Below are 21,379 nucleotides of genomic sequence, written 5' to 3'. Positions count from 1 at the left end.
ATACTACGTACTTGGTACCTGAGTTGGGCGCGAGTATGATGACATCGCGATATGCAGATTCAGGTTCCGATAAAAAGCGCCCCGCGCGGGCAAATCTCCGATCTCTTCCCCTCCATCTACTCACCAATTGATCAGTACTCACCATGCATATTCTGGTTCGCACATGCTATTCTCATCAAAAATCATGGCAAGACTAACATATTCTTATACTAGGTCACTAACGACGACGGTCCACCGTCGAACCAGTCGTCGCCGTACGTGCACTCCCTCGTCCACTGGCTCCAGTCTGCCGGCCATACAGTCTCGGTCATCCTCCCCCACCAGCAGCGATCGTGGATCGGTAAAGCACACTTGGTCGGCGCATCTGTGAAACCGACCTACTTCCGGCCGGGCACTTTACACCAGGAAGATGGAACAGTGCATCACCTACCGCGGGGTAGCAATGGCGAGCCCGATGACGGCGGTGACGAATGGATCCTGATTGACTCAACTCCAGCAAGCTGTGTCCAGATCGGTCTCTTCCACTACTTCCAGGAGCGTGGACCGGTCGATGTCGTTGTTTCCGGTCCAAACTATGGCCGTAATAGCACAGCGCTGTTCGCCTTGTCGAGCGGAACTATTGGTGGCGCCATGGAAGGTGCTGTCTGTGGAAAGCCGTCCATTGCCTTATCTTATGCCTTTAGCTCTCGTAACCACGACCCTGTGGTCATCGCAGAGGCTTCAAAGCACTCGGTCAAGGTGATCGAGCATCTTTGCGCCAACTGGGTGGACGGCGTGGACCTCTACAGTGTCAATGTTCCTCTGGAGCCTGGTGTTAGCCAGAACAAGGTCCTATACACAGACATGCTAATTAATAAGTGGAAATCTGGAAGCTGTTTTGAGGTTGCTGACCCCGCTGAGGGTGGTGATCCAGAGTTGCAAGAGCATGAATTGCGAATCAAGAGCGAGTTGGAAGGACAGAAGAAAGATGCTAATGCCGCAAGTGGTGAGAAGTCGCGCCCGTCGAGATTCCAACACAGGCACTTCAAATGGGCACCCGACCTGCAGGATGTCTATAAGAGCGTCGAGGAAAGCGCTCCTGGTAATGACGGCTGGGCCGTTAAAGAGCAAATGACCAGGTAAGTTGACTGTCGCTAGGCACGCATCTACCTCTCACTGACCATATTTCTTATAGTGTCACGCCTTTGAAGGCTAGTTTTATGCATGCGCCCGGCATCACGGGTGAGATTAAGCTGTGAGTGCAGATTAAGACATGATGGCTGCAAAGATCTTTTGTTTCAGATGTACAGGGTACTTGTGCTTTAGATATCTGGCATAGCTGATAGACCTCATGCTCCCCCTTATTCCCATTGTTTTATGAAGTTTTTCTTGCAATTCATGTTGGCATATTATTTGAGACGATTCTGATGGAGGGGGGTTTCTTGTAGATCAGATAGCCAGCCCGAGACTAGCCAGCCTACGATGTACTCTATCGTGGATTGTGACGTTCCATACGTGGGAGAACTCGTGGAGAGAGCATTGGCTACTCGTTTGGGTGATGCTGCTCATTTCCAACGCATCCAATCGATCTCCGAGTTGCCCGAGTCTTCCGCACCTGTCTTCCAATACCGTGAATACGAGCGTCTTGACTTTGAACACATGGTCTCAAGGTCGTCAACCTCCCTTGGAAACGCCTACGTCATCCGGAAAGCCCTCATTCGCAAACATTACCTTTCCAACACTGTGGCCAATTGGATTTCGAAGCACCCGGACAGCATCTTACGGAAGCATGTTAAGCCTGCATTCGACTTTGAATTGGACTACGCCGAGTTCCTCGATGAAGCGTTACTGGAAGCATACGAGCTTCGCGAGAGCCTGGACAAGAACGAAGAGCGACCTGAATCCGAGAGGGAGTGGTGGATCCTCAAGCCCGGCATGAGTGACCGCGGTCAGGGAATCCGCCTCTTCAACAGCGAAGCTCAGCTCCAAGAGATTTTCGAGGAATGGGAAGAGGATTCGGACGAAGAAGAAAGTGGCTCTGAGAAAGAAGATGCCGACGATGCACCACACGATGCAGGCGTTGTCACCTCCCAGCTCCGCCACTTCATCGCCCAACCCTACATCGACCCCCCACTTCTCCTCCCTTCGGCCTCAAACAGAAAATTCCACATCCGCACTTATGTCCTCGCCACAGGCTCGCTGAAGGTATACGTCTTCAAGGAGATGCTCGCCCTGTTCGCCGCGAAGGAATACTTCCCACCCCACGAAGAAGAAGACGAAATCAAAGACCTTGCCCGCCATCTCACAAACACCTGCTTTCAAGAAGGCGGCAGTTCTAATGAGGGTAGTGTCCGCCGCTTCTGGGATCTCGATCACCATGTGCCGGGTCTCAGCGCGGACTGGAAAGAGCAGATCTTCTCACAGATCTGTGCCGTCACGGGCGAAGTATTTGAAGCCGCAGCCCGGGGCATGATGGTGCATTTCCAGACGCTGCCGAATGCGTTCGAGTTGTTCGGTGTTGATTTCTTGGTTGACAGCACTGGATGTACGTACCTGTTGGAGGTGAATGCTTTCCCGGACTTTGCACAGACGGGCGAGGACCTTAAGGAGGTTGTTGTTGGGCGGTTGTTTGAGGAGATGATCGATGTTGCAGTGAAGCCATTCTTTGGCCTGGGAGATAATGACGGAAAGGGAGACATGAAGTTGGTGGCGGATCTGGATCTTGGTAGACGTGCATAGAAGGATTAGATGGGGCTGGGTGTTGTTTATATTAAAAGTTTTAATACAAAAGTTGAATTGAGCGGTACTTGGTACCTATGTTTGGAGTCATTCTCTTATATCAGGCCACTCTGATCCTGTTCTTTTTAAGCTGACTAGTAAGCGCCAGCGTCTGTACCCGAAAGCCTCATTGATATTGGCAACTTCGCCATTACACAATCTTTACTCGTACATCCAAAGTATTAAACCCGTTTTCAGTACTCTTTCGTCCAAAAGATCCGCCCTTCGAACAGTCGTCGGGCCGTACGAAATACAGTTGCCGATGCAAGTGCACCAGCTGTGTCGAATTTAGCACCGACTAACAAGTTCCCACTAGCATGACCAATTGTGATACCCGCGTTGTCAATAGGATCTTTACCCGCAACAGCAAGGGAAACAGTGCTCCCAAGTACCCTTGCAGCAGCAGCCAAAGCCAAAGCGACAGTGATAGGCACTGCCTTATGTGGCTGCCCAACAGACAAAGCCCGGGCAAGAAGATCGACATGACCGGACGTCTGTTTCATCTCAAGATCTCTCGCATCAAAGGCAGAAGGCGCCGAGACCAGACAGATCTTGGGTATACTTCCTGGGACAGCAACAGGAGTCTCTGCAATGCCCATTTTCACACCGGCCTGACGCCGAATAGAATCTAAGCGCGATAGCAGATCAGGATGGGCATTGATCTCATCTGGAGTCAAATTACCATCCACACCAAGATCAGAAGCCTGGACAAAGACACAAGGGTTGGCAGCATCAATACAAGTCACGGAGATGTCATCGAAGGTGTCAATAGCTTGGCCTGTCGGCAATAATTTACCCGTGACCGACCCAGCTGGGTTGATAAAGTCCAATTGGATACGGGCCGCGGTCCCCGCAACTCCATCAATGGAGAAGTCACCGGCGGATGCAGCTTCACCGTCGACAACAGGGAATGAGGAGTGAATGATCTTGCCGGTATTGGTGTTATGGATGCGAATAGATACTGAGTCGAGATTATCCTGCGACAAGGGGAACAGCCCTGAATCGACTGCAAAGGGCCCGACGGCACTTATCATGTTTCCACAGTTGCTGGAATAGTCAACGTCCATGTTTTTGATTCCCAGTGATACGAAGGTATAGTCAACATCCGCGTCGGGGTGTGTTGGTTTGCCGACGATGCACACTTTCGATAAGCTCGAGATGCCACCACCAAGCCCGTCGAGTTGGCGGCCGTACGGGTCTGGGCTGCCAATTACGCCGCGTAAAATGGGGTCCCATTCCTTTCTGTCGTGGGGAAGGTCATCTTGTTTGAAGAAGACCGCTCGAGATGTGCCGCCCCTGTAGTAGGCTGCCGGCAGGGCTTGTTGTTTATGCATGGTGCGTCGATTATTTGAAAGCAACAGAGACCTAGTACTCGGGCGTCCAGGTACTAGTCTAAGCATTTTGCCTGCAAATGGCCATCGATCGATTCGATATCTCGTTGATTTAACGTTGTCCAAGGTTCTCGGTTGCCCGCGATCGGACCATCGGGAGCGGTCCGTTGCCGCAGGGTAGACAACATCTTCGCAACACACCCGCTAAAATGAAACATCCATTATTCGTGGAATGTGAAGTTTAAAGGTTAAATTGACAAAGGATTGGGTTCCAAAGAATTTCCAAATGAAGAACAATTCTCGATGCTTTATCGTCATCTGCACCGCAAAGATCGGCGATTATGGTCCATCTATGTCCCCTCTTTTTAGCTAACCGCCGACCAACTAATTGCGCATGAAGAGCTCTCCCTAATTGGCTGCTGAACTTTCGTACTTCCTACGCAAGCGCTTTGCTCTGGCAATGAGCCCCGCAGCTTTGGGGCCACGCTGTTTTGGCAAATATTTCCTGCCTAAAATGTTCCATGCCATACCATGCCTTGTTGAACAGGGACATATAAGCCATTACAGCCTTCCCCTGGGGTATAACACTCGCGAAGTGTCTTTGAAACAAGAAAATGGGCATCATTACGAAGCTGAAGCGTTCGGCAAGGTCGAAAGCAACCAATCTATCCCAGAATGGTACGGTCTCATGGCCAGGAACAAGGCTCCGGGCCCTAAATCGTGCTAGTTCTTTCCCGGTTTCTTCAAGCGTCGAAAGATCCTCCAAAATCATCGAACCCGCACCAGAATGCAGGGATGATCCGTTGGTTTCCTCGCAGGATTCCGTTTCGTCACACAATGGCGATCTTTGGGCTTGGGCATATGAGATGGTTGCGCAGAGACAGCCCGCGCTCATGGCAGACTATCAGAAACACCTAGGATCAATGGGAGGCAATGACTCAATTGATGTGGATTTTACTGCGCCGCGGTCGGTAGAGTCGGTTGTGAAGAATATACAGGATGAACAGAAGAAGAAACAGTGGCAAGTCGCGATTCAAGGGAAGCATATGACGATACGAGAACCAACTGAAAAGTTGATCAAGTTTGTCATCTGGGTTGCTCCTAAAATCCAAAGCGCTGTCAGCGGTTTTCCATATGCTGCACTAGCGTGGGGTGGTGTCTGCTTGGTTCTCCCAGTATGTCCATGACTTTCCAGCATCAAAGTTACTACTAACTTTGAAAGCTCCTTTCTAGTGGTATAAAAAACAACGAAGCGATGCTGAAAGGATTCAATCTAATTGGCGATATCCAAATATACTGGGATATCTGTGAGAAGAGACTCCTCGAATCCAAGCACCAAGAGGAGTACAAGGCCCTCAGAGAACCCCTGGCGAAGCTCTACTCTCAAATTATCGAATACCAGGCGCGGGCTATATGCCATCTTTCCAAGGCTCAACTCTCTCGCGCATGGGAGAATGTCGCTGGTGCTCATGACTGGGAGGAAATGACAACAAATATTGGAAATGCGAGCAATGTTTGTATTACCAATATTGATCCTCTCGAGGCAGAAGAAATTCGTAAGAACCGAGACAGTACCCTACAAGAAATTCGAGAGTCGCGGGCCATTCTTGAAGAAATTCGAGAAGTGTTGGAAGTGGGACAAAATGCCAATTCAAAGATATATGAAGATCAGCAACAGGCAGCCCTTTTGCATGATCTTGCTTCTCAATATGAGGATGACAAGAAGGTTATTCCACTCCGTGTTCAGGACACATGCGAGTGGTTTTTCAAAGACCAAAGCTTTCGCAATTGGCGCGACAACGATACTTCCTGTCTTTTGAGAATAACTGCCGGTCCAGGTTGTGGGAAATCAGTCTTGTCACGCACGTTGATCGACGAGAACCGATTGTCAATTACCCCTGCCACGTCAACCGTTTGTTACTTCTTCTTCAATGATGGAGACGAGAACCGCATGCATGCTACAAACGCTTTGAGTGCAATTCTCCATCAACTCTTCATACAAGATCCCACTGGGACTTTGATCAAAGCTGCAGTCGATAGCCATAAACGATTTGGTGCGTCACTGAAACAGAACTTCTCTGAGCTATGGCGACTTCTCAATCGATGTTCTAGCCTGCCAGAGGCTGGAGAGGTTGTTTGTGTTCTTGATGCATTGGACGAGTGCAATGAGAGTAGTGCACGACAATTGATCGAGGCTTTGAGAGGGTACTACTCTCTCCCCAAGTCGCATTCAACTTCGAAGCTCAAGTTTCTGATCACAAGTCGCCCATATGCTCATTTGGAGGTCTCTTTCAAAAAGTCGCCTGAGTCAGTAGCATATCTTCGCTTTGACGGGGATGAGAAATCAGTGGAGATTGCCAAGGATATCGACCGAGTTATTGATTACAGGTTAAATGATATTGCGGGTGCATTCAATGCTCAGGATCGTGAAAGAATTTCGAAGCGACTGAAAGGCATGGAAAATCGTACATATCTTTGGCTGCATCTCACATTCCATATCATTGAGGAAAATCCGAGTCAATTTGGCCGCCGGGCTGATGTCGAAGCCCTTCTGGAGGATTTGCCCGAGCAGGTTTCGGCGGCATATGAGAAGATCTTGGCCCGAAGCAAGAGTCCGGTGCGTACCGAGGCCCTTTTGCGAATTCTTCTGGCTGCAATGGAACCTCTGACTTTGGATGAAGCCAACATGGCTTTGACTACAGAACTGGCGAGGCAAGATTCTCAGCCAGTCTTGGTGTCGGATATGTGGGAGCCGGATGTTTTCAAGGACATTGTGAAGGACTTGTGCGGACTGCTTGTGAATATTCACGGATCGAAGCTGTTCTTCATGCACCAGACAGCTCGGGAATTTCTCGCACATCGAGAGCGATACGGCGAATGGAAAGGTCGGCTGGATATGCTCGGGTCTCACCGCCGGATGTTGCTGATCTGTCTGGGCTCTTTATCATGTCTTGATAAGAAGGTTCTTGGAGAGATACTCACACATGCCGAGTTTTTCTGGGGTGAGCTTATGGGTTACGGTGCTTTTAGTGCCCACAATTCTCAAATCCTCCAAAACTTCAAGGCAGACTTCCCCCTAGCCTTGTACTCTACTCGATATTGGATCGACCATGCAAGACTTATCGAAACTGAAGCCCTTGAAGAGATTGTGTCTTTTGTGGAGAATAATCAGGCATATGAAGCCTGGGATGGGCTTTACTCCATGATAACCGGTGGACGTCTCGGGTACAAGAGGTTCAAGCGTCAGACAACTCCTCCTTTATTACATGCATCCTCCGCAAATCTTCCTTGTTTGACAAAACAACTGCTGGAGAATGGGGCAAAAATTGATGCCGAGGGGTATCAGAACCCGACTGCTCTCTTTGCTGCAGCTGAAAAGGGCCACAAAGAGATTGTGGAGCTCTTATTGAAGAACAATGCTCATGTCAACGCTCGAAGTCGCCCTGACGCCCCTCCTGCTTTCAACGGTGTCTCTCTATTCTCCAACAGTGCCTGTGCTAACTCTCCAAAATCTCAACCAAGCGGTCAAACTGCTCTTTATATTGCTTCTTCGCAAGGCCAGGAAGATATTGTACAGCTACTGCTGGAGAATGGCGCTGACACCACATTGTGCAATGCTGGGACGGAGTATCCAATTCATGGTGCTTCCCAGGGCCGACATATTGGCGTCGTGAAGCTTTTACTGAAGAATGGAGCAGATGCGAGTCCTGGAGGTGGCTTCATGGGGGAGGAGACACCTCTGTTCATTGCTTCAGAAGCAGGCTACAAGGATCTTGCTGAAGTATTGATAGAGGGTGGGGCCAATGTCAACAAGATGTCAGGAACCTTTGGTGGTGGGAAGACAGCACTCATGATCGCTTGCAGGAAAAACCATTTCGATGTGGTGGAATTATTGCTGAACAAGGGGGCAGATGTCAATATGCAAGGAGCGGATTTTGCTCTCCACACTGCTTGTGAAAAGAATAATTTCGAGATGGTGCAGCTGTTAGTCAGATATGGGGCAGATGTGAACATCAAGCGAGAATATGGCAACTCTCTTGCTTACGCTCACAGTCTGGAGATTGTACAATTTCTGATTGATAATGGGGCAGATGTCAACGCAAAAGGTGAAACCAGCAATGCGCTGGTGAAGGCTTCTGAAAAAGACCATTTAGATATTGTGCGAGTATTGATCAAGAATGGGGCGAACGTTGATGCTAAAGGAAGGAATAACGAGCATGGAAATGCTCTGTTCACAGCTTGTTTCAAGGGCAATTATGAGGTTGTCGAGTTGCTGCTTGAGAGCGGAGCAGATGCTAATTCGGAGGAGCCGCCTCTCAATGCCCTTCAAGCAGCTCGCAAGGCAGAATGGGATGACATTACTGCGTTGCTTTTGCAACATGGGGCTCAAAGACGATCGAAATAGGGGAGGAAAGAGACTCTTATGTATGTAGCTCTAGACGAACCTGCATATATGATTTAAATCAATGACACTCGGGTGGCTTTGTTTCAATTTTCTTGAATGACAGCTCTGTCAACCCTTTGGTGCATTGGGGTGATTTTCACTGGCATACCATATTTATCACTTGCTTGAATATCAAGACCTTGAATCTTGAATCAGCATCGGTCAAACTTCATTAGCGTGCTAGTATATGCTGGGTCTGAACGCTCCATTCGAAAGCTGCCATGGCCATCACCATGATGGGCTACATTCTCGCCCTGGTCTTCTCAATCTACGTGAACATCTACAAGAGAGATAGCATGGAATTGCGTCGCAGAACTGAGATCAATGTCACAATCCTAGTGAGTAAAGAGATTGAAATGGAAGAAGGAAGTCAGAGTAAGCCTACCACCGCAAACGGGCGATGAGACAGTTGAGGAAGAGCAACAGAGACATGGATGAAAGCACGGTATGGTAGTGTATTTAGCTAATTATTAATCAGTCGAGTGGTGTCATATGCTGGTGTACACAGGCTATCTTCAAATTTTAGTCTATAAGAGTAATTAGATGAAGCTTCGACTTCAATAGTCCCGAGGTTTGAAAAGGCAACATATCGAACATATTCTTCAACACATTCTTGCCCCAGTCTTTGGTTTCGCTCTGAGTGTCCAGTCAAACCCAATTAAACATTCTCCGAACCCCTTGAACTAGCTCGGCCTTGTTTAAACCGAAGACCCATGAGGAGGCAGGTCGAGTCCAAAGCGTGAAGCAGGCTTTGGGATTAATCTACACAAGTCGGTATTTGGAATTCTGCAACAATGAATTGTTTCTCAGGAAAACCATCCGGTCTTGCAATGAAATAGGTAACAGATTGTATTTGTAAGATGCCTTTTATTAAAAAAAGGTCACGGTACAGTCTCCCCGGATGAAGTGATGTTGAGGCTCAAATACCTGCACGACTGATAAGAGAGACCGCTTTGCTCACCGCCCATGGGCATTCCCAATCAGGAAGGACACCAGCTTCACCTTCTCCACACCCTCTTCTTTCGACGTCGACTGCAAGCAGGCTTCCTACCGCTGCAGGAGCAGCTTCTACTCACCATGCCTGATGATCCAAAAGGGAAAGGATTTCCTGATATTTCCGCCAAACTCTCTGCGCTACCAAAGAAATCGTTATTCGAGCGCCAAAAAGCCGAAGCCGAAGCCAAGCGCGCCCGGGAGAAGGCCGAAACCGCAGCAGTTTACGAGGACTTCGTGAAATCATTTGAGGATGACACACCTACCGGGCCAAAGACACTTGATACACGGCCGAACTCATTTGCGACTCGGGGTGGAGGATTAGGAGGGGGGCCACCGCGACGACATTTCACAAGTTCCGGCCCACGCAGCAGCGGCCCAGGCACACTAGGACTGCCCCCACACTCGTTGCCTGGCAAGCGAACACACGACGGGCTTGCGCCGCTATCGCGCAATCGCGATGCATCACAAGGTGTCCTAGGATTCGATCAAACAACCACAGGTCCGCTTGGTCCCCCGGCTGGATTCAACAGCCCGTCAGACGATGAAGATCACCGAAAAGCCGATGTCAAAGGTTTAGAAAGGGCAGCTGCTAAGCCGACACTGCAGCTAACGTCGTTACCGCCTGGAACGTCTCCATCAGTGGTAAAGGCATTGATCCCCTCTCCTCTAGTAGTTGACAATGTACACATCACACGCCCATCCAGCCAAACCGCCACAGAACGAAAATCATCAGCGGCTATTGTTACCCTTGCGAGTGATACTGCTGCTTCTGATATCGATAACGCGGTCAGTGCACTTCAAAACAAGTATTTGGGCCGAGGATATCATCTCTCCCTGTCTCGACACCTCTCTTCCGCAGCGGTCACTTCGAATATTTCAACTGGTCTTGGCTCCTCAACTGCTAGCCTACTCCCATTTGGTGCAAAGAATATTCAGCCAACCCACGGGGCTCGCCTGAGTCGCGCTCCACCCCCCGGGTCCCATCGCGGGGGTTTCGCGCCTCCAAGCTCATATGGACCTAATCTTGGAAGGGCTGCACCTTCCACGCAGGTTGAAGTCAGAGTACCGGTGGAAATCAAACAACTAAGATTAATTCACAAGACATTGGAGGCCCTTTTACAGCACGGCCCCGAATTTGAGGCCTTGCTCATGAGTCGACCGGAGGTGCAAAGGGATGAGAAATGGGCGTGGATTTGGGATGCAAGGAGCCCAGGTGGCGTATACTACCGATGGAAGCTATGGCAGACTGTCACGCAACCCCAGCCCGGCCGCAAAAATGATAAGCTTGCTTCGATCTTCGAGGGTGGAGCAAGCTGGAACCCACCCGATTGTCGCATAAAATTTGAATATGCTACACATCTTGATGAGTTTATTTCAGATGAGGACTACAATTCTTCAGATGAAGAGCATTCTGACAATGAGGATGAGAGGCGAAATTATGGCGGAGCTCCACCTCCTGAAGGAATCAGTGCCCAACAAGACGGCCTTGGCTACATGAACCCAATGCAAAAGGCCAAGCTCACTCATCTCTTGGCTCGATTGCCGACAACCCATGCTAAGCTCCGCCGAGGTGATGTTGCTCGGATTACCTCATTTGCAATTGAACATGCTGGCGCAGGGGCAGACGAGGTTGTGGATATGATTGTCTTGAACATTTTGACCCCGCTGGCATACACTGGAGCCAACCCTGACCGGGAACTAGAAAAAGCCGCAGCAGACCCGGAGAACGATAACAAAGACGGTGTCAACATGTCTTCCAAAAAAATGGATTTGTCCTCCGCTAAATTGGTTGGACTGTACATTGTCTCCGATATTCTTTCTTCATCAGCAACAAGCGGCATACGTCACGCATGGAGATATCGGCAGATATTTGAATCCTCCCTTCGCTCCCACAAGGTCTTTGAGCACCTCGGCCGACTCGAGAAAGACCTCAGCTGGGGCAGACTGAAGGCCGAAAAATGGAAACGCAGTGTTGGCACTCTTCTACATCTGTGGGAAGGATGGTGTGTCTTTCCACAAGACAGTCATGGGCATTTCGTCCAAATGTTTGAGCAGCCGCCTCTCACCGAGGAGGAGCAACAGAGGGAGGAGGAGAAGGTCAAGGCGGAACAAGCGAAGAGCGCTTTCCTCAAAGGAAAGAGTAGCTGGAAATCCGTGGACGACGAGCCTATGCCTGGGAAATTGGACTTGAGTCATCCTACCCCAACCGAGAACCAGGAAAATGTTGCAAATATCAATGCTCCAGAAGATGAATCCATGAGTGACATTGATGGGGTTCCCATGGAAGACAGCGACATGGAGGACGCAGAGCAGGATCAGCCCATAGAGCAAACCAAACCAGAATTGGGCGAAGATATTTCTGAGGACCAAGAATCTGCACAGCCCAAAGCAGAATCTGAAGAACCAGACTTGGCATCTCGGCGTCTTCGAAAGCCAAGGCCAAAAGCCGAAGACATGTTTGCGGAGGACTCAGCATAAGTCGAATGATATTATCAGGCTAGATATTAACGACTGAAATGAAACCAAAAACTACATGTTACCATCATTCTTGCTTGAAACGACAGGCAAGAAGTTCTACCATAGCATTTTTTTCTAGTGCACGCGCACTACTCGATTCATCTTTGATCCCTCGTGACGTCGTTGTCGGGTTGATTTAATTTCTCTTGGCACAAGGCACCAAGGCATCAACAACAGAATTCGTGCCTACACTACCCCTCCCGCATCAACAAATACCTTCATCCCACCAAATTCGTTTCTTTATACCCCTGATCTCGCATCTCTCGCAACATATCTTTCAAAATGGCTGGTAAGTCCAAAAACTATCCAATCACGCAAATCCCTCTCTCAAGCCACACAGCTGCACCAGAGGGCAGGTATATGTCTGCCCCTCAACCTGCGTGAACGGGTTGCGCGTGGCATTCTCACAACACTACCAGATGAACTTAACTTCTTTTGGATTGAATAGATTATGGTTTTAGCTAACAGTCCCTCTCACAACAGACTTTGAAAGCATCGCTAGTATGTTTCCCCCCATCCTATCCGCATGCGCCTGCGCCAGCACACAATAAGAGTCCTCCGTTGGCGTCTCGATCCTTGCGTAGCAATGAGCCACATATACTCCTAGGTGTACACGTCGCTCATTCTATCCTGTCAAACTATAGAGACCTTTGTTGATTACTACTACCCCACCTTTGACAACAACCGGTCACAGTTGGCGGGCCTCTATGTAAGCTCAGCCCTTGTCCGCTATCAGACTAGGCGCGAAACCCTTCGTCGCTCCAGCCTGAATTATATACCCTGAGATCGATGAATGCTGATGATTTTCTCAATTGAAAGCGCGATGAGTCGATGCTCACCTTCGAGCGGGCCAATGTCCAGGGTGCCGCTGCCATCATGGAGAAGTTCTCGGTTTGTTAATCCCGTCGGACCAAATTGTCTAATTATGCCATGAAAAGATCTAACCGCGAACTCCCTTCAATAGACCCTAGGCTTCAACCAGGTCCGCCACGAGGTTGCGACCGTTGATTCCCAGCCCACTGCCGCTGGTGGTGTCCTTGTGATCGCTGTCGGTGCTCTTATTGTACGTGAAGAACGATATATTACCTGTTTTAGGAAGACGACCTGTATCTTGATAAACTAACTTGATCAACCATCAGACCGACGGCGAGGACCGACCCCAGAACTTTGTCCAGACATTCAACCTTGTGCCCGAAGGCAACGGTGGATTCTGGGTCTCCAACGACGTCTTCCGTCTGATCTTCCCTGCCGTCTAATTTTATCGGCTTTGAATCGCGGATAGAATTGCTTACGACGCGATGATAAAGAGATTTTTTGCGGTGTAGGAGTGATGCACTGAGACAATATTTCCAAGACCCAATTTATTCTGAAGCACAGGATAAAACAACACTTGGGTTATGGAACGAATAAAATAGATTCCATCGACCCTTGGGTTGAAATGAAAAGAAAAATTTTCCCACTTATTCTCCCATAGGATTGAATTGATCCCTAAATTCTCATTGCTGAGTTTATTTCTATATACGCATGCCTAGGTAGCACGTCCGATATCTGCCTGCTGCCGGGGTCCGGCCACTGCTTCCAAGGTAGAACATGACATGCACGAGAAAATCACTGGCTTTGCAACAGTGGGGTCTCTTCAGAAGGATGTTCCTCGGACACCGGCTCCCGTGCCGGCACCTCAGGTCGTTCAGACGAGGAAGGCCTGTTCGATGGCTCATCCTGCTCATCCGGGCCCTCATTCGCGCTTCCCTTGCGTTTGTTTTCGGGGCCAAAGTACTCAAAGTAGATGGCCATCACCAACAAAGTTCCCTGCAAACAAGCCGTGACCACCAATACACCCCAAACACTCCAGCCTTTGACTCCTTCGCGCGCTGCAAGACTGGCAGCCCAGACTAGACTTCCAGGTGTCTGGATACACATCATCGGGATACTCAGACTTCCCACGCAGCGCAGCCGGAGAGTTGTATAAATCTGTGGAAAGTACTGAATGGACGCAAGAATAGCAGCTAAGATCCCGAGGAAGTTCGCCCATGCTGGGAGAGCAGCGGGTTGGCGGATAGCAAATGCCACCGAAATGATCAATATAGCTAGGGCGTGAAACAGACAGATGGCAGTGATCGAAACAGCAGTGCGGTACGTCGGGCCACTGGAGGTCGAAGAGACAGAGGCGGCCGGGTCGGTGGCGGAGGTAGCCCTGGGGAAGTAGATCACGAAGAGGAGTAGGCTAAACATTGTTAGCAGGGGATCTGCACCTGGAAGTATTCAAGCGTAAAGCGCTGTATCGCTCCACTCACATTAAAAAGAAGCTTAGCCATTGCGTTCCCATTTGAAAAACACCTAGGAGCCCTGCGAAGCAGGCCAACCCATCAATCTCCTTGCAGCAAGCAGCATCCTGAGCAGTTTTCGGGAAGACCAAAATATTTGCAAAGGCGCATGTACCCGAAGTGGTACCGAGAAGCACAAAATACGGTGAAATTCCAAAGGAGCTTCGTCGTGTGATGATTCGAATGTGTTGTGGTAAATAAGAAATCAGGATGCCGAAAATGATCAAGCTGATATGGGACGAGTCAGTTTCCAGACGCAGCTGGGATTTACAGGCGGACACATACACAGATAGTACAGGCTGGAAGATGCCAGGTGAGGCCAGCTCACGGCAGATTGGCGATGAAGGATCCATAGGCTGCTTGGCAGGTAATGATGACCTGTCAGGCTGTCTAGCTTCGAAGGGGTTGATTGGTCTTGAGATAATGCCACGAAGCCGAATTATGGCATCTGATAGCTTGAGAAAAAAGGATTGTATCTCCACACAGGAGACAAAGAGATGTGTGGAACGTCAGATTGAATGAAAGATATCACAGGAGTTTATTGAAGAGGAGCATGGAGGTGACCTCAGTCCCCGCAACTGATAGCTACCCGCCTTGGGCTCCAACACTAGTCCCATATTAGTATAGCGCTTCCCACCGCCTAGGGCACGTGAAATGTATGTATTTTACTCTTTGTATATGCGTAAGGTTGTTCTTTCCGGTGAGGGCGATCCACCAGAGCCATGGTACTGGCCAATTAGGAGACTGTGAGGTTTGGATGGAGGGAAGTCAGTAGGGAAAATGGATTTTGTATTAGAGAAATCGTCATAGCTGTTCAAATAGGATCAAAGCTCAGAAATGCAATTTTCACAGAGAACAGTCACATATAAGTCATTGACTCGTCATCTTGTCTTGATACCTCTTTCGAGTGCATCCCTGAGGCATACGGTGACAGAATCAATGTCTGCTTCATAATGAAGTCTAAAATCGTAACAATCTTTGAATGACCACTCTCAGCTCCCTTCCCACTACCAGACCCCTTTCCCCAGAACTCCGCATGGCAGGAATACCTCCCTTCGTCGTTGATCCGGATGAAACGCCATTAAACGCCATTTTCCCCCATTGGTAATTGCACCTTACAGAGTGGAGTCTCGGCCGGCCTGTAGTGGCCGCTCCTGGTGTACACATCCTGGAGCCAAGATGTAGATTAGGAATTGCATCATATAAAAAAGCTATTTCAGAAACACTTACCCATGAATCCCTACCTTCTATTGCTTTCTGGTCTTTTGTTTTTCTTCGACGTCGCCATGCCAAAATTTGGAGTGAGGAGTTGAAGGAAAAAAGGATGATAGTAGGGGAGTGATATAAATATTCACTTGAAATTATGAACTATCATAATAGGACTAAACCTCTTCGGGATAGCGGGGTGCATACACCGCTCCATAGCTAGTCGATGGTAAGTTAAACGCCCCCTGGGATTCACCAGTGATTGCAAAAGCGAAGGGCTTCGCACCTTTCACAATTTAGATATTTAATGAGTCGCATCTAGGTGAGAGAGAGCAGGCCATATTGAGGAGAACCTAAGCGCTGATTGGTTGGGTGAAATTCCATGTATGCCTCAGGCCATAAGGCAACAATGTACCCCGATTTTGTGCATAGCTTGCTGTATATCGTTCAACAGCGGAGAGCTGGTTCTAATAACCTATAATAGACCCAATTTGCGCCTCTTACTAGATTTGTGTCATTGGTTGGTGCAATTACGAGGGTCTTAACCTTGGAAACTCCCCTCCATTACAAGTCCCGTGGTGACACAAAGAAAGTGGAGCCCAAAGTACTGTAGAAGCTGAAAGATTGGGCAAGAACACAGGTATACAGACTTCCATAGAACCTATATTCGGGGGCAGAGTTGTAGGGGCTTCATTATAGAAACAAGATAATCAGATGACGCCAATTCATTTGCTAGGAAGAATGAGCCACTCGATGAATCATGCACTTAGGGAACCAGGCAAATTCCCCAACTACGTCACTGCACGATCATCCTTGCTATTGTTTCCTTGCCTGCATCACCCTTTGAAGGCAAGATCTGACCCCTCGTATTTAAGAGAATTCTTGCACCTGCCTTGCTTGTTCCCTCTTTTTGATCCTCAATCTTTTTTGGGTATGTCTCTCCCCAGGTGCTTATAAAAAGGTGTTCTTGTACTGATTCAACAGCTCTTATCAAAAACAACCAAAGCCATCATGAAACTGCATCTGGCCACCGGCTTGGTGTTTTTCCTTGCGACCGCAGAAGCTGTAGGAGCTTCTAGCTGGTGGAGCAAAGCTGGTTCGTTGCTCTTTGAGAAATGTCCATGCTCTTACTCTCAACGCTAACATTAAAATTCTAGTTTACAATAAATGGCATGAGACAGAGCTTGAGAGATGGCTCTCGGATCATGGTAAGTGTTGCCATTTGGAAGAAAATCATGTTGTGATCTTGAACTGACATCGCATCCAGACATTCCTTACCCTACTCCCGCCGACCGCAGGGACCTCGAAAACTTGGTCAAGTCCAACTGGGACGCCAAGGTCCAGAAGCCCCTCGGGTCAATCACTGATCAGGTCTCGGACGATCTTCACCATGCCAAAGAATGGGTGTTCGATACGTAAGTTGGCTCAATGCACCCTTCAATCCACACGAACACATACTGAAAGTACCCAAGCTGGTCGGACTCGCAACTCAAATCATTCCTCGATTACCACGGCATTCCAGCCCCTCAGCCCCGCAAGCGCGACGCCCTCATCAAGACCGCCCGCGAAAATTACGAAGCTGTCGCAAAGAAAGTTGGCGAGACGGCCTCATACCCTGGTAACTGGTTGTACGGACAATGGTCCGAGTCCGACCTGAAGGAATGGCTCGACGAGCGCGGATGGCCGGTCCCTCAGCCTACCACCCGCGACAAGCTCATCGCCATGGTGCGCCGCAACTCCCGAAGTGCTAGTCTCCAGGCACGCGCCCTCACCGCTTCGGCCATTGCGTCTGCTGAAGCCGCGAAAGCATCGCTGAGTGAAGAACTATTCAACGCCTGGTCCGACTCCAAGCTGAAGGAGTTCCTTGATGAGCATAATGTGCGAGTGCCGCAGGGTTCCAAGCGCAATGAGCTCATTGCCCTTGCTCGCAAGCATCGCGCTTACTTGCTTGACCAAGCTGCCAGTGCATCCGCTGCTGCCTCCGAGGCTGTCGGTGCCGCTACTACCAGGGCCGGAAATGAGTATGCTCGGGCAACGGAAGACGTTAAGCTCAAGTCGGAGGATGGGTTCAATGCTGCTGTCAAGACCTGGTCGGATTCCCGCCTCAAGGCGTTCCTGGATGCTCGTGGTGTCCCGGTCCCCCAGGCTGGTAAACGTGATGAACTTGTCGCCGCTGTTCGTGCTAGTGCGCACCGAGCTGCTGGTGGATGGAACGAGTACAACTTTGATACCTGGGACAAGGAGCACTTGCTGTAAGTTTCCTTCTGGAGAAAGGATGATGGGCAATGACTAAAACTCTATTAGCAAATATTTGTCCGCTGTCAACGCCAAGGCTGCGAAAAAGGCCGATGCTTCTCGGGAAGAACTGGCCAAGTCTGCCCAGGAAAACTACGTCAAGGCCTCCAAGCTCGGCGGCGAGAAATACGCATCCGCTAGTGCTGCTGCGGCACAGGCTTCGGGTCATGTTAAAGATGCCACCTTTGACCAGTGGTCGCAATCTGAGCTCAAGAAGTACCTGGACTCGTACGGTATCCCTGTGTACCAAGGTTCTAACATCAACGAGCTCCGCGCTGCGGCTCGCCGTCATGCTACCTACTTCAAGTATGGCACAAATAACCCCCAGGACACTATTTATGCCAAGGTCGTGGATACCTTGCAGTGGGCTTTGGAGCAGCTCAAGATCGGTGCTTCCAGCGGTCGGGCCCAAGGTCACGAAGCCGCCGAGAAAGTCCGCGAGAAGGCATCCGAGCAGACTGAGCGCGTTCGCAGTGAGCTGTAAAAGCCGGAAATGAGATTAGTTGATTGGTTAATTCTTTTTGATCCTTTTTCGGTTTCTGAGTTTCAAATGTTGGGTCTTTTGGCCCAAGCAAAGAAAGTTGAGGCAGGACGGAAGTATCTTGATATTCTGCGATGACGTTTTCCCGATCACGATGATATGACAATTCTGAATTTGGGGGCCGCTTATTAATCTCGGGTATCTTTCAATAAGTATGCTGTCAATAACGGTTTTCAAGTGTTGGTTCCTCGATGTAAACAGTAGAAGGATGTAGATGAACAAGCCACGTCAGTGATGCTTGTCCAACTGAGCCATGGAACCCCCGTTTCTAAGGTTTTAGCGTCAACGTCCCCTGTGTCACGTGACCACTTCTATTCTGGTGACATCTGCACACGCAGCAGCAGTATATAGACCTATATCGGATGGGAAAAGATGAAGTGAACACCAATCATGCTAGATATGGGCGCGTGATGATACAATATCTTGCTAAATATAGCGAATCAAAGAGGAAACCTAAACCAGCCCAAAGCTAAACATGAAACTTTTAGTCCCTGAAAGCTCCATTGTCATTACTCCACTCGGTCATCGCCCCCATTTTAATTTATGCCTGCTCCACCCGGTGATGCCATGTTGTTCTCAGAAATGGAGGTCTAGTTTTCTTTCCCTCCCTAATTATCCTCTCAAGACGCTCACCAAGCGCTGGCATCCGTGGTCAACCGTCAGACCTTAATTTCTGTGGTCCGGCTAGCCCGGCCTCTTTCATTTTCTTCCCTTTCGTCTCACCTTGTTGATCGAGGTGAGCTTTTCATTTTTTTTGTCGGACTGTTCTTACCAGCCCTATTCAAGATACTGGAATCAGTCACGTCATCGCCAACCCGATCGTCGCAAATAAGAGATGTGGTCGAAAGGAGGAATGAATCGATCGCGGGGGATGGACAACCCCACATTGGGCGATCACAACTCGTCGCACATATCGCCCTCTGCGGATTCAATACGGATAGAGCCCATCACCAAGGGCCTACCTTCGCTGCCCGAGTGAGTATTTCCCGTGACGGTCCGGATATAAATTAGTCTAATAATTCGACTAGGGGATCAGACGATGAGAACGACACCCCGACTCGTGTCAGAGAGGCTTTGGCGGTTACACATAACGGCAACGAATGGCGATACTCCGCCGTTTCCCCCATGGCGTCGCCCACACTTGAGACTGTAAATGACAGTGGAAGCAGCTTCTGTGTATCGCCGATTGATGAGTCGATTGGTTTCCCGCGCCAGCAACAAAGAGCCTCGACCGGAGAGTATTTCGCTGATGCGCAGTTGAATGCACTTTATGTTGATACACCATTGTCTCCAGCCGCAGCGCCTTCGCCTCCACGCCAAAGGAAGGTTGTTGCGTTTGTTGCAGAGCCAGAGCAAATTCCATCCGCCATAGAAAACTTCTCGCCGGCTGAGCCACCGCAACAAATCCTGGAAACGAGTCCTGGTGCACCCATTTGCAGAGATTTTGAATATCAAAAGGCTGTTCATGAACCCATTTCAGAAGAACTGAGTTCTCAACCCGTGCATGAACCTGCTTTCAGATCATTTTCCCCACCACCAATTTCTAGAGATCGCCCTCCCCAAACGCCACCTTCCGAACAGCCAAGCGGTGCACGCCAATATGTCCGTTCTGGCGAACCAACCAACCCGACTGCTGGAAAAGCTGATCATGTCAACCTGCAGAACAACACTTTTCATAAGTCGACTGGGTCAGCATCCAACCTTCTAAGCTGGGGACGCGAGCAGCTTCTGCCCATAAAGGAATTTGCCCAAGCCCGTAGTCGAAGCGGCAATTTCTACAAGAGCGAAATCCCTGTACCTATCAGAGGAAAGGAGAAAAGACGTAAGGACGGTCACCGATCGGCATCACGTGTAGTTCCTGTTGAAGCGCATACCAGACGTCCTGGCGTGAACAACGCGGGCGTGCAACTATCTCATATCGGTTTGATTCCGAGTACCGTGACGACGATCACTGCCGGTAGTCCAAAGGCGTTGCCGCAGAGACCAGCACCACGAGATGCCTATAATAAGCAATGGCGGGAACAGCGAGAGACCAAACCGTTACCAAAAATCGACACGGTAGCTGATACTCTGTGGTCCAAGCAGCCTCTCGCTGACTTTGGTGGTCCCACTGCTGTCCCGAAGCCCGACAGTCCCAGTCCACGTGAAAGCCCGGAAGATATTCCACAAGATACTATACGAGAGACTTCACGAGATAGCCCACGGGATAGCCCACAGGATAGCCCACAGGATAGTCCACGGAATAGTCCACGGAATAGTCCACGGAATAGTCCACGGGAAAGCCCACAGCCCGACTCAAGTGGTACATCTCATACAATGGACGATGCACCCTCTATCATGTCCCGCCGACGCCCAATCCCCATCTCCACGCCGGTGTCAAGGAAGCCGATCCGGAAGCCCACTCCAGCGGAGGCTGTCCGAGACTCCGATCCAGTGCCTCAGCCTCCTACAGATCCTGTGGATCGCATTCGGGCTCTGGAAACCAAACGAGACGGACTCGCACGGCGTCGAGTCAATCTGGAAACAGTGATCAAAGAGTTGACCCGAGTCATTCAACCTAACAATATTGCGTATGACCTTGCCGCCAAACAAGAAGTGAAAAGGAGCGTCCAGAGCATCGAGAATGACATTGCCGAGATCAAGAGAGAGGAGCATGAGCTTGGATTGAAGGCCGCTCGGGCCTGGAGACGATTGGATGAGAATAACAACGGGGATGGCAGCACTTTGTGGGTGAAGCGTGTCACCAGCTGATTTATCGATTGAGATGAAGAACCTCAAACGACATCTAGACCCTTGCTGTTTGTTATTCTTTTTTTCGTTTCCCAATCGTTGGTTTTTTGCGGTCTTTGAGCGTCTTTGTTTAGTTTGGATACCCGGTGTATTAAATTGCTCCTGTGACCTGTTTTCTTAGTGCTTGGTCGTTTAGTATGTTTTCGGGCCGAGTTAATGGAAGATGATCTTACGGGTT

At 49.5% G+C, this 21,379-nt stretch overlaps 8 protein-coding genes across 8 annotated transcripts; 6 read left to right on the top strand and 2 right to left on the bottom strand.

The window, feature by feature from the left end:
- Positions 1–143: 143 nt before the first annotated feature.
- N7484_006260 (uncharacterized protein) lies at positions 144–2,718 on the top strand (the record flags this gene model as incomplete). The annotated part of the gene is made up of 4 exons (XM_057116678.1): positions 144–155; positions 214–1,118; positions 1,175–1,234; positions 1,428–2,718. The coding sequence occupies 4 exons, from the start codon at positions 144–146 to the stop codon at positions 2,716–2,718; spliced, it is 2,268 nt and encodes a 755-aa protein (XP_056972561.1).
- Positions 2,719–2,951: 233 nt separating this feature from the next.
- N7484_006259 (DUF453 domain protein) lies at positions 2,952–4,091 on the bottom strand (the record flags this gene model as incomplete). Its single annotated transcript, XM_057116677.1, has 1 exon — positions 2,952–4,091. The coding sequence occupies one exon, from the start codon at positions 4,089–4,091 to the stop codon at positions 2,952–2,954; it is 1,140 nt and encodes a 379-aa protein (XP_056972560.1).
- A 611-nt stretch (positions 4,092–4,702) lies between these two features.
- Positions 4,703–8,493, top strand: N7484_006258 (uncharacterized protein; the record flags this gene model as incomplete). The annotated part of the gene is made up of 2 exons (XM_057116676.1): positions 4,703–5,263; positions 5,311–8,493. 2 exons carry the CDS (start codon positions 4,703–4,705, stop codon positions 8,491–8,493), a joined length of 3,744 nt encoding a protein of 1,247 aa, XP_056972559.1.
- Positions 8,494–9,498: 1,005 nt separating this feature from the next.
- N7484_006257 (SWAP/Surp domain-containing protein) lies at positions 9,499–12,006 on the top strand (the record flags this gene model as incomplete). Its single annotated transcript, XM_057116675.1, has 1 exon — positions 9,499–12,006. One exon carries the CDS (start codon positions 9,499–9,501, stop codon positions 12,004–12,006), a length of 2,508 nt encoding a protein of 835 aa, XP_056972558.1.
- Positions 12,007–12,327: 321 nt separating this feature from the next.
- N7484_006256 (nuclear transport factor 2 family protein) lies at positions 12,328–13,301 on the top strand (the record flags this gene model as incomplete). The annotated part of the gene is made up of 6 exons (XM_057116674.1): positions 12,328–12,334; positions 12,514–12,546; positions 12,690–12,754; positions 12,865–12,936; positions 13,010–13,108; positions 13,185–13,301. 6 exons carry the CDS (start codon positions 12,328–12,330, stop codon positions 13,299–13,301), a joined length of 393 nt encoding a protein of 130 aa, XP_056972557.1.
- A 352-nt stretch (positions 13,302–13,653) lies between these two features.
- N7484_006255 (PQ-loop repeat-containing protein) lies at positions 13,654–14,722 on the bottom strand (the record flags this gene model as incomplete). Its single annotated transcript, XM_057116673.1, has 2 exons — positions 13,654–14,269; positions 14,340–14,722. 2 exons carry the CDS (start codon positions 14,720–14,722, stop codon positions 13,654–13,656), a joined length of 999 nt encoding a protein of 332 aa, XP_056972556.1.
- Positions 14,723–16,586: 1,864 nt separating this feature from the next.
- Positions 16,587–18,354, top strand: ish1 (double-strand break repair enhancer MSC1; the record flags this gene model as incomplete). Its single annotated transcript, XM_057116672.1, has 5 exons — positions 16,587–16,671; positions 16,733–16,783; positions 16,843–16,990; positions 17,048–17,827; positions 17,880–18,354. 5 exons carry the CDS (start codon positions 16,587–16,589, stop codon positions 18,352–18,354), a joined length of 1,539 nt encoding a protein of 512 aa, XP_056972555.1.
- Positions 18,355–19,282: 928 nt separating this feature from the next.
- N7484_006253 (uncharacterized protein) lies at positions 19,283–21,162 on the top strand (the record flags this gene model as incomplete). Its single annotated transcript, XM_057116671.1, has 2 exons — positions 19,283–19,386; positions 19,440–21,162. The coding sequence occupies 2 exons, from the start codon at positions 19,283–19,285 to the stop codon at positions 21,160–21,162; spliced, it is 1,827 nt and encodes a 608-aa protein (XP_056972554.1).
- Between the last annotated feature and the right edge of the window lie 217 nt (positions 21,163–21,379).

Source organism: Penicillium longicatenatum (assembly GCF_028827895.1).
Source record: "Penicillium longicatenatum strain IBT 33135 chromosome Unknown contig_3_segment0_segment0, whole genome shotgun sequence".
Lineage (NCBI taxonomy): Eukaryota > Fungi > Ascomycota > Eurotiomycetes > Eurotiales > Aspergillaceae > Penicillium > Penicillium longicatenatum.
Note: the sequence above shows the minus strand (reverse complement) of the source record. Positions and strands in the feature narration are given on the sequence as shown.